At 36.4% G+C, this 17,073-nt stretch overlaps 1 protein-coding gene across 3 annotated transcripts in view; it reads right to left on the reverse strand.

Moving 5' to 3' along the window:
* The window catches only part of KIDINS220 (kinase D interacting substrate 220), a 71,958-nt gene that overhangs the window by 31,622 nt on the left and 23,263 nt on the right, over positions 1 to 17,073 (reverse strand). For all 3 annotated transcript variants that reach the window (XM_082757701.1, XM_082757700.1, XM_082757699.1), the window contains exons 16-22: positions 16,041 to 16,192; positions 13,468 to 13,757; positions 11,882 to 12,022; positions 11,005 to 11,248; positions 10,755 to 10,843; positions 10,288 to 10,432; positions 7,987 to 8,149 (exon numbers count right to left, since the gene is read on the reverse strand). In XM_082757701.1, coding sequence (XP_082613827.1) covers positions 7,987 to 8,149; positions 10,288 to 10,432; positions 10,755 to 10,843; positions 11,005 to 11,248; positions 11,882 to 12,022; positions 13,468 to 13,757; positions 16,041 to 16,192 — 1,224 coding nt within the window. The remainder of the gene's footprint in view (positions 1 to 7,986; positions 8,150 to 10,287; positions 10,433 to 10,754; positions 10,844 to 11,004; positions 11,249 to 11,881; positions 12,023 to 13,467; positions 13,758 to 16,040; positions 16,193 to 17,073) is intronic.

Below are 17,073 nucleotides of genomic sequence, written 5' to 3' on the forward strand. Positions count from 1 at the left end.
TCAATGTTCCATCCCCAGTGGTATCCAGACATGACCAGGAGGAAATTCTTACAGACTAACATCAACTTCACACTGACTTTTTTCTTCCTACCCCAAGGGGCCCTTCACAGCAAAGAGGTCATTAAATCATCCTGGTACGCCGCAGTCTGTTCTCTGCCATTTTGCTTTCGAAGGACAATTGGCACTTCACTCCACTGTAGTGTCCAGACCTGCATGGGCAGCTCTTCATGTTTACCAGGATCTGAAGGTTTCTGTGACTGGTGATAAAGCCTGCCCCAGCACCTGGTGTAACTGCTTTAAACACAGAATGTTATATAAAAGTCATTGCCACTCCTCCCCTTCCGCATGCATTTTTGAATTAAATTAGCCTTAGCTGCTGTGTTGTATGCTGAATTTAATCTTTTCCTCCTGTTGTAAAAATCTTCAAGATACTTACTCATTTGTGCTCAGTTTTTAAGGGCATCAGCTACTGACTCTCAAGGATCCCAAATAGGCTTTAGATGGAAAGAAAACATCGCACAACTCAACTTAGGCCTCTCATTAGCAGTTCTGGCCATTCACACTGGCATAACTGTAGATGCTGCAGGATCTTCTGGAGTAAAAATTTAGACATCTACAGTTTTTCAAGTGTTTACAAGCTTGTTTAATCATTTTCTGAATTGCACTCTTGAACTCAAAGAGCATATACATGCCTGTGTAAACCTTACCTTATTACAACTGTGTAAATCTTAGTACTTGGAACAGACTTTAATCAGCAAAGTCAGCCGAGCCGCAAGCAGCCTTAAAAAGTGACAAGGCTGCTAAAGCCACCACATCTAGAAGAGAACTGGGTAGCTCACAAATGCTGCCTCCCTCATTAACAAGTGCAGAGTTCAAAAGGACAAGTGCCTACTGGCAAGATGGTTATAAAATCAGTTTAGTGACTTCTAGGAACATACTCCAACAGACAAAGCACAACAGATTTCAGTCCCTGCCGTGGTGAGGACATGAAAAGATGTTTAGATATTACACAGACCATCTCATTCGCTGAGTAAACTTTATGAGGAAAAGAAGATATTCCCCCCCAATCATCGAGATTATTAAACTGACATGGTATCAATACCAAAACACTGCTTTCTATAGCCTAAAACAGTAGAAAATATCAAGAAACAACATAAGATGGCTCTGAGGCTCAAACTGAAATGATTAACTAAGGTCTCTATAGAAAAGAAATGACTCAGCTGGCTCAGACTTGAGGAAAACATGAGAATCCAAAACAAAAAAAAAAGAAAACATTCTTTTCAAGAAAAAGCAAAACTAGGATTCCTCATAGCATAGGAAGTAGGACAGTGATGACATTCACAGAAAAACATGAAGTGAAACTAGGGCTCTTTTCATCCTCTAATATCTCTTCTACTTTAGTACATCCTTTTTGAAATGCAGTGACTGGAGTCCCAGCATTCAGAATTTAGATACATAACAGATTTGTTTAATAAAATAGCTTCCTTTTATTTCTTTGCTAATAATTCCTACAATTTCCTTTTCTGACTGTTGCTGAGCACTGAACATATTTTTTCAGAGAATCATCAGCAACGGATTTGTGAATTCCTTTCCTAGGTGCAGATTTACAGCCCATTACTACGTTAGCAGGATTACAGATGAGATCATTTTCCCTGCTATGTTATGATACATATAACCACAATGACTTGCATCTGCAATTTGCTCATAGCTACTTTCACAACCCTCCACAAAAACAGTTGTCCTGATTTTATCTCCACGTTGTATTTTCTCCCTCTGTCCAAGAATTTATAGGTATATCAAAGAGCTCAAGTACTATCTTCCTAACCTTACCTGCAAGATTCTCATCAGTCATTCTTCTATGTTTTGCTTCCCTCTTCTGCTTTCCTCGATCTTGCCTGCTATTACCCTACATTTTAATATATGAAAATGCACTAGAAACATGGTGTAGCAGGTGATATTGGTGGCAGGGGGATGGTTGGACCAGATGATCTTGGATGTCTTTTCCAACCTTAATGATTCTATGATTCTAAATACTCTTAGATCAGGATCTTGGTTAAAACTTCAAAAGTTTCCAAACATTACATCACATTTTTTACATGCATTTTTTTGAAATCTGAATTCTCAAAAGAGTCAGTATCTTCTCTACAAAAGCCACTGTGGCTTTTCCCAGTATATCCTCTATTTAGACCTGGCACTCATATTCATTCTGGTGTCATGGATATTTTATGTGGTCTTCAAATGAGAGCACATTCCCATGGTTGGCCAGTTTACAAGTCTGAGATGTATCAGTTGCAAACATTCAACAGAAACTTGCTTTAATCTGACAACTTAATTCTCTGACAACTTCATTTACAGAATGCCCAAGTATTTTATTACACCTCAGGGTTTTAAAACATTTTTTTCTGCAACTTATATGTGCCATTTCGCCACAGAACTGACATTAGGGAGACTCTTCACAGCAACACTGAAGAGAACTCAGCACAACATAAATGCAGAGAAATATTAACTGTGTATTGCAGTTATCAATAAAATGGTAAAAACAATGAAACCAGACCAGGAAAAATATGTGGCTAATGACCACAGAATAACCTAAACACTAAAGGGAAAGGAGAATACACTAGATGAGAAATCAAAATGGGACCTTAACTTGACAAGGAAAGAGACTGCATGAAAAACCTGTTGGTGGAAGATTACTTGAAAAGGCAACAGATAAACCCAAGAGAGCAAATACTGGTGCTATTTAGCATACCAACTGCAAAGCTGAACATAAAGATCCAGACCAACAATGGCTGGAGAGTAAGAGGATAGAAATGAGACCACACAACAAGTCAGTTTAAGGCAGTAAGAAGATTAAAGATATTTTTCTGCAGAATCTGGACTGAAATTCAACAGACTGAACATTTTTATTTTCAAGATTGGACACAATTACAAAGCACGTGCTTGTTACTCTCTAACAAAGGAAAATTACAACACAGTACCTCTACCTCTTACTAAGGGAGAACTAAGCGACTCCAGTCCACAAAGACTGTCCACAGAGGTGTGCCTGTGTTGCAAATTGAAGCCTTATTTTCTTGGTTTTTGTTTTGCTTTGTTTTATACAACTTGCCCATGCAATATTCAATAGGATCTCCCATCCTATTGTATTATATTTCCTGTGTCATACTACTGGGATACATGACTCCTGAAGAACTGTTTTCATACTCATCAATAGTCTTCCATATTTACCAGTATATATAGAAAAAGCACTAGCTAATTTATTTTCTGCAGCAATCCTTCATGATAATATAGTAGTTAGCTTTTTTTTTTTTTTGACAGAAACAAAGACATATAGATATTTTTATTTAGCAATCAATTTGATACTCATTTTTTCTTCCAGAGCACTTCAGCTACTGAAAGCAGAGCTCCCACTAGCTTCAGACACAGCTCTGAATACTCAGCACTCTCTAACATCAGCCTACAGAATCATAAGCTGTATGCCATCTCCCAGAGGTACAAATACCATCCAAGTGAAAGGTACAATAGAAGTGACTAGTCCAGCATCACACAAATTCCGACACATAGTTCTAGAACAGCTTTCAGTTATCTTACTTTAGCTTTCCTGTTCCACTGAACTACAAGAGAAAGCAGCAAGATGTGACAGAAAACGTCCCTTCCCTTTGCTACATACCTGTCTACAGTTTACCAAATTAAATTCTGGATGTTACAAGACAGGATTCCTCTGTGCAAAAATAGCATATAATCATTAAAAGTCATGTATTTTATTTGCAGTTAATTCCCCTCTGTGTATGCACTGATTTTATTCTTTCATTTCTTAATCCTTGATGACCATTTGGATCCTTTTCCTTTATTTTTTATATGCTGTGAAAGCATCGCTTATTCTCTGAAATAGTACTGAAAAACAAAACCATCCAGCGAAGAAGATCACTAATTTTAAATATGAACACTGACAACCCTCAGACGAACAAGAAGCTGTGAGCGCTGCATGGGGCAGACAGGTATTCTTCTAGTGCCACCTGCCGGCACAGCCCCACAGCATCACACTCCCTACAGCACTGACTGCATTGCACAGTGAAAAGCTGCCTGTAACCTGCCTCCAATGCAGCAGTAAAACAAGATGTTATTACCATTTGTCATACCCTCAGCGCAGGCACAAGATATCTGATGCAACTCCTCAGTTGTGGGTACCTACAGCAGATCTATCTGTCGGGTTAGCCTCCTGCCCCACACCATCTGCAGCTCAGAGGAAGAGCTCTGTAAGGGAATCCTTGTGGCTCAAACTCTGTAACACAAACTTTTAAAGTTGAAAAAGCGACTATAATATTAAAGCATTTTCCTCATATGGAGGAAAGCGATCAAATGCTGAAAACTCCTACAGGTTTAACAGAACCTCCAAAATTGCCATCCTCAAAAGGAGAGCCCTCTCCTCACATACTCAGGATTAAGAAATGCATCAAAACCAAAGAATTTGCAGCATCACAAGAAGAAGTACTCTAACACAAGCTATTCATCACTAGGAAAGTTATACATGTATTCTTGATCCTGTTCTAAAGTACTGAAATCTTTTCAAAAATCCTTCCAAGATAAAAGCCAGAGAAGTAGTAATAAGAACACAGATCAGGAGCAGAAATTATAAAAGTATCAAAATTGGTATCTATTCACGAGACTCCAAATGGGAAAGCTGTTTTTATGAACTAGAAAACCTAGGGAAACAGAAACTGAAGTTCTAAAAGAGGAGCTAAAGTAAATACCCCATTTTAAACTGATACAGAAGCAGATATTCAAGCCAAACTATTTCAAACAGTTGTAGATAAAGAACAGCAGTGACATAAAAAGGATTATTTTGGATAAAACAATTTTTAGAGCATCAGATAATCCTGGAGAAGAGTTCACAGACCTTTTCGTACTCAGCATATGGTAAATATAATCATCCAAGTCATCAGACAGATGAGACCTCAGCTTTATCGCTACATCAGGAGAGTTGTATATTTAGTTCCTCACATAGGTTCAACAGAAGTGGGTGAGAGAGACATCAACTCTCTTCCTGAGTATGTAGCAATGTTATTTTTTTTTATTGGTTAAAAATAGTCACCTTCCTTGTAATTTTTATTATTTCCATATCAAACTGTCCTGTTGGTATTTTTTGCACTATGCAGTACAGTGTTCTTCACATTACAGATCCTTTGTACACTATAAATGGATTTATAAACTTATTAATGCCTATATAACGAATTGGCAAGCTACTCCAGTGGCTATACTACTTCCAAACACAACCTACGTAGCAAGAGGCAAAACAGCACAAGACTCACACATCTCCTCCACACCTGAACTAATGAATCCTGACACACTCCAGTTGGCACTGAGTACCAGCCATTCAAGCATCTCTACTAACAACAAACAATCCAGAGCCTGAGTAAGTCGTTCACATTCAGCCATGACTGTCGTTTCCTTCTCCTCAGGGTGGTTTATCACAGATTTGACATTTGTTTGTATTGGAATGACTTGTACTACCTGGTTTTGAGAATAATTCAGCTCTCTAATACTTCCTTTGGCTCATCAGAAACCATATATACATCAGTGTGTCTTGAAGACAGCAGTGGACTTTGATCACTCCGAAGTGATTTATTACTGCTGTTGTTAATAATCAGAAGGCAGTGATGAGTCCCACAAACTAATTCCAGGTATACCTTTGTTGATAGTATGTAAAGGCTCTCTGGTGAAAAAAGAGCATTATTGTACATAGCAGAAGATTGACAATGTCCCAACATATTAAGTACAAGAGATATCACTACAGGAGAATCCAATATGATGAAAGGATTAAGGTCCCAAGCAAGAGAGTTAAGCAACTGTATACAACTTGTCAGTAGGGTGAAGAAACATACAGAAATAACTGGGATTTGGCATTACTGAAAAGGGAGTGCTTACATATTTATTTCAGGGTAAACATGGGAGATTCTTACTCTGTACCAGTACAAATGGGATTGCACAGAGACTAAATTGCATGGGATTAGAAAAATCATTCCAAAACCTCCAGCACATAACTACTTGACAATGCTGATTACCCTCTACTGTTAAGCAATGAATGGCAATAGGGAACGTAGAAAATAATCTGTATCCATAAAAAAGTTTTTGTTTAGATACAGCATTAGGATCCTTCAGAAATAGTGGCACAGACCTTATTTCTTCTTCAGTAAGAAACCACCTGTTTGTTCAGCCCTAAAATGGCTTAATTTAAATTTGTTTAATAACCTTTTAAAAGAAAAGACAATTGAGGTTTTCCTGTTTTCCATAGTTTTGAAGACAAAACATCTGATACCAAGGCCTTATCTGTAGTCCTGTGGATTTCTCTCATACTGACTCGTCTGGAACTGAAGATTATCAGGGGCAGGGGGAGGGAACTGTGTTTGAAACTACATCGTTCACTCAGCCCCAGACATGATTCTGATAGCTAAAAAGCAGTGACAGTGAACTTGACTGCTCTTATTGCTTTTAATCAGTCAACCAAGGATGCAGTCTGCAGTTCAGTAAGAAAGGGTAGTTGGATAAACAATGAAAATATAGAATTATAAAACATGCCATACAGAAAACCTAAATAAAGGTAAAGTTAGAAATATCTACAGCAGGGGTACTGTAAAGTATTAGAGGAGAGGGATTCTGAATTATTGTACTCACCTGGATCACATGAATAGTTCTGACACTAGCCTTATGAACACCGTATTTTAATCAGTACATTTTTACAAGTAACTTACACTCACAGAGAAAACGCAAGATCTAGGAATTGTGGATTCATTCTATAGAGGAAAGTGGGTTTGTTTGCTTTTAAGACTGATGATTTTACATTTGATATTTCATCACCAACACCTTCAACCTGAAGCCACTCCAGTCTACTACATGTCTTTATCAATCTTCAGTCCTCAGCCTTATCATGCCCAGTTCCCCCCCTTGTCTCTCTCAAGGGACACCTTCTGTGTCCCTTGACTGCACTTCCCAACAGAAACCATCCCAGCCTTCTTTCCCAATCAATTCTAGTCCCATTCTCACAATGCTTCAACCATTTCTATCCCAACCCAGACCCTCATTAAATTCATCTCCCATTCCTTGGCTCTAAGCACCTTCCTAGAATTTGCAATGTCCATGGAACAAATACAAAAGAGAATAAACTTGGACAGAAAAGTCTCCAGATTTTCTGGCAACTTCTTTAGTCAGCCCCAGTCTTTCCTCTTTACCTCAGCTGTTTCATCTCATCTCAAATATTTCTTAAAAAAGTCAAGTCAAATTCTACTTCCCTTTGCTGACTTTGATTCTGTTTGACTCTGATTCTGTTTCCACCTCTGGCCCCAAAGGGCCTAACTCCCAGCCCCATTATCTCTTTTTATTCCTCCTCCTGTCACCAAGTCATTCATCACAATTCACATTTCCTTTCTTACAAGAAGCCAGGTTCTAGAGAGGCGCATTCACTGGCAACACAGGGACCACTTCCTCTCAGCTGCAACACCTAGACAGCTCTCCCAGACAGCAAATCCTATCAGCAACCAAGAAAGAAAGCCATGTTTCACCCTCATATTTCTTAGCTGCAGGAAAAGGTACTGCTATATCCTCAAGCATGCTTAGCACTGAAACTCCAGAGATCTTTGCCATTGAAGGCAGCTTGTAGAGCTCAGTTCAGATTCTGATTTCTAACTAGAAAGGACTTCTGTCCTGACCATGGCAAAGATGAAAATTGGATCATGAAAGAGAAGCACAGCCAGCTATCCGTAAAAGAATTCCAGTATATTTTTCTTTGCTTTTAATATAAAGCATACATCCTTACCTGCTGCATTAAATAGCAATAAAAGTAATTTTAAAAGTTGCCAACGTTAACAGAAGAGTGTAAGTACAAATTCTAGATTACAACTTGGTAGCTGTTGGAAAGCCATGCTATTCCAATCATCATTAGTAATGGTTCTTTTAATAATTGAAAGTGCATACTATTATCAGAATAACACCCACCTCTCATATATGGTTTTCAAAGTCAGCTGATCTGGAACACCTTCAGTCTCTTCAAGATGCAGTATGAGCCATGATGTTCTGTAAGGCCACTGCTCTGTGAGATTGATCCAACTGGCCAGCCTATCCCAATTGAACGTGATCTGATTAGCTCTCAATAAGCGACCTAATACAACAAGAAAGCAAGAAAAAACACAGGAAGGTTTGTTTGTTTTTTGTTTTTTTTAAACCACTTTCCCTTTTGAAAGGTCTGCTTTCACATATAAACCATCACTAGATATAAAAATCAACAGGAAAAATAAAAACAAGCCATTAACATTCTTTTATCAATTATATTAGCATTAAATTAATGGAACAGAAAACAAGCCACAGGGTTTTCTTTGTGTTTCTCTTTTGTTTGTTTGTTTTGTTTTGTTTACTTATTTTAGAACAGCAGTTACATTCAATTCTTTATAACCTGACTGTAGGGATATTTCAGAGAAATTGTGCATGAATTGAGATATTAAGATTACATTATTATGATTGAGATATTACGACAATATCTCAATCATGTTATTATCTTAATATCTCAATTATAATAATGTAATTGAGATATAATAATATAATTGAGATATTAAGGCAATTTCTGTGAACAATGCAAACACTGGGAATGCAACTTCAGAGACAGCCAGCAACTCTGTGTTACACAAGCTGGTTGGACAGAGCTGAAGCTCAGCTCACAGACATACAACCGTGTCTTTGTGTCATACTTCCCACTGAGATGATCACCTCAATTCTACATCAGACCAATCAGGAAATTTTGTTCTCTCAAATGCAATTTTAAATTGGACACTGGATGCAGCACTGTTATTGCTGTAGCAGGTTTCTGCAGCTAAATAAATCAGTGAGAATCAATTCAAGTTTGGCTTGGATCATTACTCTGTGCACACACTGGTAAAGCAAACACCCTGTATGAGACCTGCAATAGCTGCAGCAGGTTTATCAGCTCCAGCTATGTGCCATCCAGTAGTGACACAGTGATTTCTGACCTGTAGCCAGCACAGGCAATACAGCTACAATCACCCGATGTTGAACTTAATGCTGAATCTGTTGAACCCATGCTTAATAGCCATGCAGAGAACTGCAGTATTTTCACACCTGTTATAGTTTTATTACAGAAATTCTCCCTCAAATGATTCTGCTCTCATTAGAAATTTAAGAGATTATTTAAGCATTAAGTGTTTTTATAATAAGACAGGTCATTTAATATAATCTTTTATTGCTAATACAAGGTAGGTAGGGTAGAATTGGATCATAGTCTTCCTAGCAATCAAATTTCATTAGGCATACTGAAATAAGAACTTTTAGAAATTCTATTTTCATCAAGATACGCTAGAGCTTATGATAATTTGATTAATGTAGGAATAGAGCAGTGCTCTTTGCCTTCAAAACGCACTGTTATTCACTTTGTTCTGCAGCTGTATAGTGCAATACTACTCATCATTTAGTGAGGTCCTTTACCATAAGACCAGGTACTCAGATTAAAAGAGTTGAAATGGCATAAAAACCAAGTAAACTATTTTATTCCAGGTAAGAGTTCTACAGCAGAGGAGCTGGAGACAGTAGGATTAATATAGTATTTCAAGACCCCCTCTGAAATGAAGCATAGGAATCTGTAACTAGATTCAGTGTTACAGAAGAGCTCAAAGGTACAGCAGTTCACCCTAGAACACCACTGATATCTCAGGGGCCAGCTACAATTGCATGTAAGATTAGATACAGAGAAAAGAACAAAACAAAGGCAAACATATGTGCAGTAAATGTAACATTTTTTCTCTCAGCTATTTCAAATCTTGAGAGTGCTACCTGTGCTTTCACAAAACTCAGCTCTAAGTAGAAGAATAACTGTTTACTGTCTGCTCAATTATTATGCTACTTAATTTTATGAGCTATGAAGTTTGCTTACCAGGGGCAAAATGTTCTTCTGAATTAACCTACCTGTTTGGATCCTATCCTATCTAATGAACATAACCTAATATACTAAATATGCAAGTTAAATAGTATTAAAACGTTTTGAAGTATTAAGCACAATACACCTGATAGATCTGTGTATCCCTTACATTTTCCAATTAATCTTAGAAATCATTAATATTATTTGTTTCGCTAGTGTGAACAAAGCAAATTTTCTACAAGGGTCTACATCCTAATCAAACATTCAGAACACAAAGCCTGGAACACCGAAAAAGTCAAAATTTGATCCTTTATAAAAAGCTGATACTGGCTTTCACAACAAAATAAAAAAAAAAAAAAATGGGCCACACTTACCTGTCACTGAAACTATATTTAGTAATCTTCTCATGGTCTGAGGACTGATGTCACTGAACCAATCCTCTGTAACCAAAAGCTTGGTCAAATCAAAAGACATTTGGCGGGTAATGGTACGTTGCATCTGGCGTCTTCGGTAAGTATCCTTACAGAAAAAAGGAATTCCAATCAGTATCAAGAACTTCTATGTACTCTAAATTAACTAAATTTTACTTGATAATAAAGTTAAAACCTTTCTAAATATATATCTGTGATATCTATATAGATCCTCTTTGGGGCAGCATCAGTCTACTGATTTAAAAATATGCTTTTCCTACATGGATCACACTTAGTAATTTCACAGGAATGGTTTGATAAGTCTTCAAAGTTGACACCAGTAAGTACATTAAAGAGGGGAAGAAAAAAAAAAAAAAAAAAAAAAAAAGAAGTATTGCTAGTATTAGACATTTTAGTATAAAATCTCTCACCCGCCTATTGAGAGCAGTTTTGCTACCAAGTTTGGTCATCTCTCCAAGGCTATTCTGAGAAACTCTTCTGTCAACTTCTTCATGCAACCCTGTTGGGGGTGAGAAGAAAGGGATTTTCTCCATTCACATAAATTTGACTGAAGTGTGAAATAATGTTAATGATCTAACAATTTTGTAAATAGTTTGTTCCAGAAAACAGATTTTATCACTGGTTCTGTAACTTTCGTACCATCCTCCTGAGTAACTTTACCTGCATTATCTGTATAAGGAACATCTCCATTGGTTGTTGAAGCTACCATCAGCTTTTTCGCATTACTGAGCCCTCGGCTATTTAGAAAAACAGGCAAATGAACTATGTTTCGCATGTAATCATGTCCATTTATGTTTGAATCCCGTAGAACACTGTTGAGATTCTGGTTAATAGCCTTTATTATGATGTGTGGGTCACTCGCAAAAATAGCAATAAATGGGCCTTTTGAAAACAAGACTCGCACCTGTATGAAAGGAGACAGTAAGCCTTGTTAGTAACTGTGGGTCATTTGAACATCTGACTCAACATCTTATATTCACTCTGTCCGAGTTATGAACTTGAAAGGGCAAAGGATGCAGACAGGTATCTCATATTGGAAAAACTGACATCTACCGTTAGGTACTTGTACAGAATTAGAAATAAACATCCTTAACACATTAGCAAAAGTACTTAAAGTAGAAGTCATTACCAAGAAAATATTAGGGGTGGATGTCATAGGCCCCCTCCGTCCCCCCCAAATATTTAGCATTTAAGTATTTTTCACCTGAAGTACACTGAAAGTATGTCAAACCGCTCCAAACAATGTAAGTTTGTTTCAATGGGATATTAATTTTCAATAATTCACACCTGTTGATTTCAAAACATTTAACAAATTAACATGTCTAGTGCTACTACGATTTAATTTTCGACTTCTGAAAGCCATTGCTCTTTGCTCTTAGTGTTACAGCTGTGCCAGCATACAGAAGTGTGGAAAAAAAAGACTAATACAACACAAACTCTATATATGTGCTTTCCATCTGCAGAAAATACATAATAGCTGGCTGCACCTGAGTATATCTATGGAAGAGATAAATAGAGAGATAGTGGTCTAACTCACAGTATCGAGCATCTGTAAGACTTTGTCCTGTTCACAAGCATCCAATCCATCAATAATTACAACAAGCCTTGTCTGATTTTGAGTGAAGCCGTCAATAGTTTTTGCCATTTTGGCCATTAGCTCTACTTCACATTTCAAAACCTAAAAAGAAAAAAAAAAAAAAGAAAAAGCAAAGATCATCCTTATAATACTTGAATCTCATAAAAATGCATACGATTCCTTTTGCAGATTGCTAATTGCCACAAAAATACTTCAGTAAGATTACAAAAATTAATGCTTAAAAATACTGATCTCCCCCTAGAAGTGCAATTGTCCTAAAATACAACTTCCAAACTTTTTTTATTTGCACAGAAATGTACAGAACAGCATATTCTACCTTATCAGATTATCCATAAATTGTCATTTTTATTTAAACTAATATTTATGCAACGTAAATCAATTTTCCAGAGTAAGCAAAAGATTACTTGTAGTTTCAGCTACCCCCCCCAAATTGCTTTGTATAGTAAGTACAATAAAATCAATAAAATCTTCTATCTGCCTTCCATCCAAGCTAACTGTACTATTACACTCAGGTTCAGTCACTCCTATTCAGAATATATATAATATTAAGGTGGGTTTTTTTTTCTCTTTTTCCCTAATGTTTTGAACATCAAGTTAGACATGTAACAACTAGCCCTAATACAGAAACAAATACGGAATTCATCTGCTTTTATTTTAGCAGCTACCAGCTAGACACTTTTATCTATTCTCTCCTAGCTTTTTAATGTGTGCATTCAAGATAAAGAGATGTTATACGAGTAACTCTCCAGAAATGCCCATTTCTCTCCTTGAATTGCCAAGGGCAAGCCTAACTTTTAGATGTCTGAAGCAATGCAAGATGAGTACAATTCAAAAAGAAAATCCCCAATTCTCAGGAAGCACAGTAGCAGTACACAGATGTGATCATCTGTGCTACACAAAGATTCACACAACACATTGTTATACAATACCTTATCTGTGATCTATGGGGTTAACCATCAGGATACTGAAACTTATTTTCAAATAGGAGCACGCAGGATATTTTATGACAGTCTGATGGATACAGTTTAGATGCAACCCAGCAAAACAATATTATTTTCTAGCATTTGTCCTGAAATAGATGACCCATTTTGGAATGAATGTTCTTGCAGTGCTACCATTCCCTTCTTGGTACAGAGGTCCTGTAGCCAGCCAGCCAATTAGGCTGGGTTTTTCAAGCCTATTCAACTTCAGAATATTTAAGAAGTTATTCTTTCTAATTTTAAAATCAAAAGTTAACTTTTATTAAATACCCATCATTTACAACAGTTGTTTTCATAATACTTTCCTCCTGAAAACATAATCCAAATTTGCCCACTCAGCTGGGAACGTTAAATCACCTAAGATCACTAACATTAGATCATTTAGTTTAATAACAATTGGAACAGAAGTGTTCCTTCCTAAAAAAAGGCTCATTCTAACATTGAGAAATTTGACGTGATGCAATTAACGGTACCCCATCTTAAGAAGGCTACAGGTTTGGGGGTTTGTTTCACTTCTTTTAATGGTTAATTCATATATATGCTTACCTTCATGAATCCCTCACTTTTCAACTTGTGAAGCTTGGAGGCAGCATTATGAAGACGTTTTCTTTGAGAATTCAAAACTGAATCCATCACTTGCCACCACGTGCGACAATTCAAGATAAAAGCCAAACCAACAACACATGTAACTGTTATAAGAATAACGTTCACAGTCATGTTGGTTGGTTCTACGTTAAAAATTGCCAGCAGGGCAATTGCAGAAACAACACAAGACAATATGAACAGGAAAATCACAAAGGATGGGAGACAGCATGTTTTCTTCCATTTCTTTTTACCTAGGGGGAAAAAAAAAACAAAAACTGTTGTTAAAATGAATGTAAAATGTCATTACAGCTGAATTTAACGTATATTAACTTGCATACCTTTCATAAAACAGCAATTTGCACAAAAGATTACTGCAGCATTACTATCCACTTACAAACATGAAAAAACACACCTAAATTTGCCAAAATTATGGGAAATCATAAAGCAGTTATTTCTTTAATCTTCAGTTTATTTCCATTGCTTCAAGAAATCTACACTGGATATAAATTATCATTATTAAGTAGATTTCACATTGGTGAAATCACCCCTTTTATGACATCTCTCAGTAACATTTATTTATGTAAGCAAATTCTAGGCAAACAGCGTGGTAACTACCTGGTTTGAAATAGAAATATGATACTTCGAAAATCTAATAATAATAGTGCCACTGGAGAACTAACTCAAACTATCAAGATACAATCTGAGATTGTAGCCCCAGGGCTACCTTTTCTTGCATGTTAACACACACCCAAACAACAGAATATGGCAGTACGTTAAGGATTAGACAGATCAGAAGAGCCTTGGAGTATAAACAACCTGGCTTCCACAGGACTGGTGAGGAAGAGACAAAATATTGCAGTTAGAGGGTTAGCAGAGCTAATGCAATGATCCAAGCAAAAGGCTGGTTGTTTTAACCAAGGCAACTGCTTCTGCCTATGGGATTTCTACAAGCAGAGAAATTCAACACTTATCAGAATAACAGAACAATCTAATGTAAAATGATTAAAGCTAAAAAAAAAAAATAAAACAATATTTGAACTGGAATGAAAAAAATGCTACAGTAAAAGAATACCAAATCATGCATGATATTCTAGACCAGGGTTTAAGCTGGAAAAATCTTCCACACTGCTGACATGACAGACTGGTTTGTAACACAGGGGAAAGCAACAGAAATGCATCACGACAAGAGTGAAGGGCAAAAAAGGGAAGAATAACAGCTCAGTTATAATTACATTCACTTCTAGACATCTTTAATGCAAGTCTTCTCTAAATAGAGACACAAAAATGGATTAGAGACTTATAAATCAATGAAATGGCTATAGAATATGTTTATCTGTGAGTGAGACAGAACACAAGTTAAACCTGCAGAAAATAACAAATAAACCCATGTGGAATTTCTATGAACTTCTACGGACAAGAAACCTGTGAAAATCTAGAGATAAGGAGAGGATGTTGCAATATCATCAAACAGAATTAGGAAGAGCACAGGAAAGCAACAGAGTCAAGGAATACAAGACAAAGGTAAGATTACAGATGAATGGGAAAGGGTATTTACTGCAGATAATCACAAGAAGCCAGCACCATGGTGCCATTCATTGAGTCAAATCCTGTTTTGGGAAAAATTACAGCATCACAGAAGCTATTTCAATTAAGTTCCAGAGAAAAACTGCAGAACGTCTAACATGGAAATAATAGTGAAAAAAATCCAGATACTGCATTCATAAAGAACATACAGTGAATTTGAGAACGAATAACAAAGAACAAGTTGTGTTCAGTAAACAGAATGCTTTTTTCTACCCTCCAGGCATGAGAAACTAAACGTTTCATTTTGCGAGAGAAGACCACATCTCATAGATTTCTCAATATGTGGTCAAGACCAAATCTAAATGAGGAATAACTGACTGAAGCCGAACTCAGCAGAAATACACCTTCTATGAACTGAAAACTCAAGAACTCTCCTTTCTTCACAGTATCATATGCTGCTCTGTATATGTTTGTTTTTTTTTTTGTAATCTGCAGATAGAACAGTACACAAAAGTTTCTTCCATTTGGATTAAGTAGAAATACTTCATCCCATCTTAGTAACACACATAAACGTTTATGATTTTGGGCCAATACATTCAAAACATTTATGATTTCCAATAATAAATAGTGATTAAAAAAGCTCTGAATAAACAGAAATTTATGTTAGATAAAAGCATGCTTTTGTGTCCTGCTAACTCAGAAACAACTACTTAATTGCTACAGAAAACACTGCCACATCTAAGAGGATGCAATATAAACGCACATTCCAATTGTCACATATGATAACTGTATTTCACAAGAGATCCCTTTTGGGATTAATAAAATCAGGGTAAGCAAATAAAATAGGGCATTTTTCTCTGCAAAACAACAGAAGAAGAGTTTCCCCTTCTGTATGAATTTCTGCATGACTACAACAGTTTCTAAAACGTCCTTATAACGTGAGAAACAGAACCCATAGTAACAGTGCATTCAAATGGTATAATCAGAAATGTCATTCAGGTAATAAAAACCTTGTGTATCTTCTGTCTTGAAAACTCGAAATAGCCTTGTTGCTAAGAAACCAAATTCCCTTTCACATGCATCAGAGAGGGTAGCAATCATCTCAGCCAATGAAGTTTCTCCACCTACACTGGACAGTCTATTGTAGTCCGTAAACAAAAATCTGAAAGAGAAAAATACACGTTGTATGCTTTGGAACGCTTTAAGCATTTTGGGGCAACCAAAGCAAAAATCCTTCTACATATCTGCAACTGAAAGGTTTTTTGTTGTTGTTGTTTTGTTTTGTTTTTTTCCCATTTTGGTTTGTATTTTCTTCTGAAGTGGGGAAACAGCTAAAATACTTCAAAAAATCTCTACATGAAATTGCATATTTATTCATTTTTTAACCTATTTCTTCTCCTGTTATCAACTTCTTCATCCCACTTCCTCTTCCAAAAATTGATTTATTCGATAAGTAGAATCAACTGCATCAATAATGGCACTCCAAACAGCAACAAGAATGTCTTTATGATCCCAAATCATATTGGAAAGTATTTTTAAAACTGCATTCTAAGGTATCTCCAAATATTCATGGAGGAACAAAAAACATACAGAAGAACAAGTCACATAAAATATCATATCTAAATGATAGGAGTAAACAGCCCCACAAAACACATGATCTAAATTTTTCTTGCTTTTCGGTAATAAGGAAGCTCTGAACAGTCTTGATGCTCTGCTTCTTACAGGGGTGAAAAACACCACAAAAGCCTTTACAGCAGTTATCAGCAGACCATCAGTTACCATATTAACTACTTATTTTGTCTTTTACAAATTTGTCACAAAACAAAAAAACAAACTAAAAAGCAGTAACTTTGGCAGGAAGTTCTTCTTGAAATAATTGCCATCTATTTCACACTGAAGAATTTAACTGCATAAACTTCTACGGCTACTGTTCTCCAAACAGGAATCTTAGCAGTTTTTCATAGGAAGATAAATGCACGTTAAAATGTACAGTCTGAAAAGTATCAGAGCGAACCTGAATTATTCAAGAATAAATAAGTGAAA

The sequence above is a fragment of the Aythya marila genome (genome assembly GCF_965140915.1).
Source record: "Aythya marila genome assembly, chromosome: 3".
NCBI lineage: Eukaryota > Metazoa > Chordata > Aves > Anseriformes > Anatidae > Aythya > Aythya marila.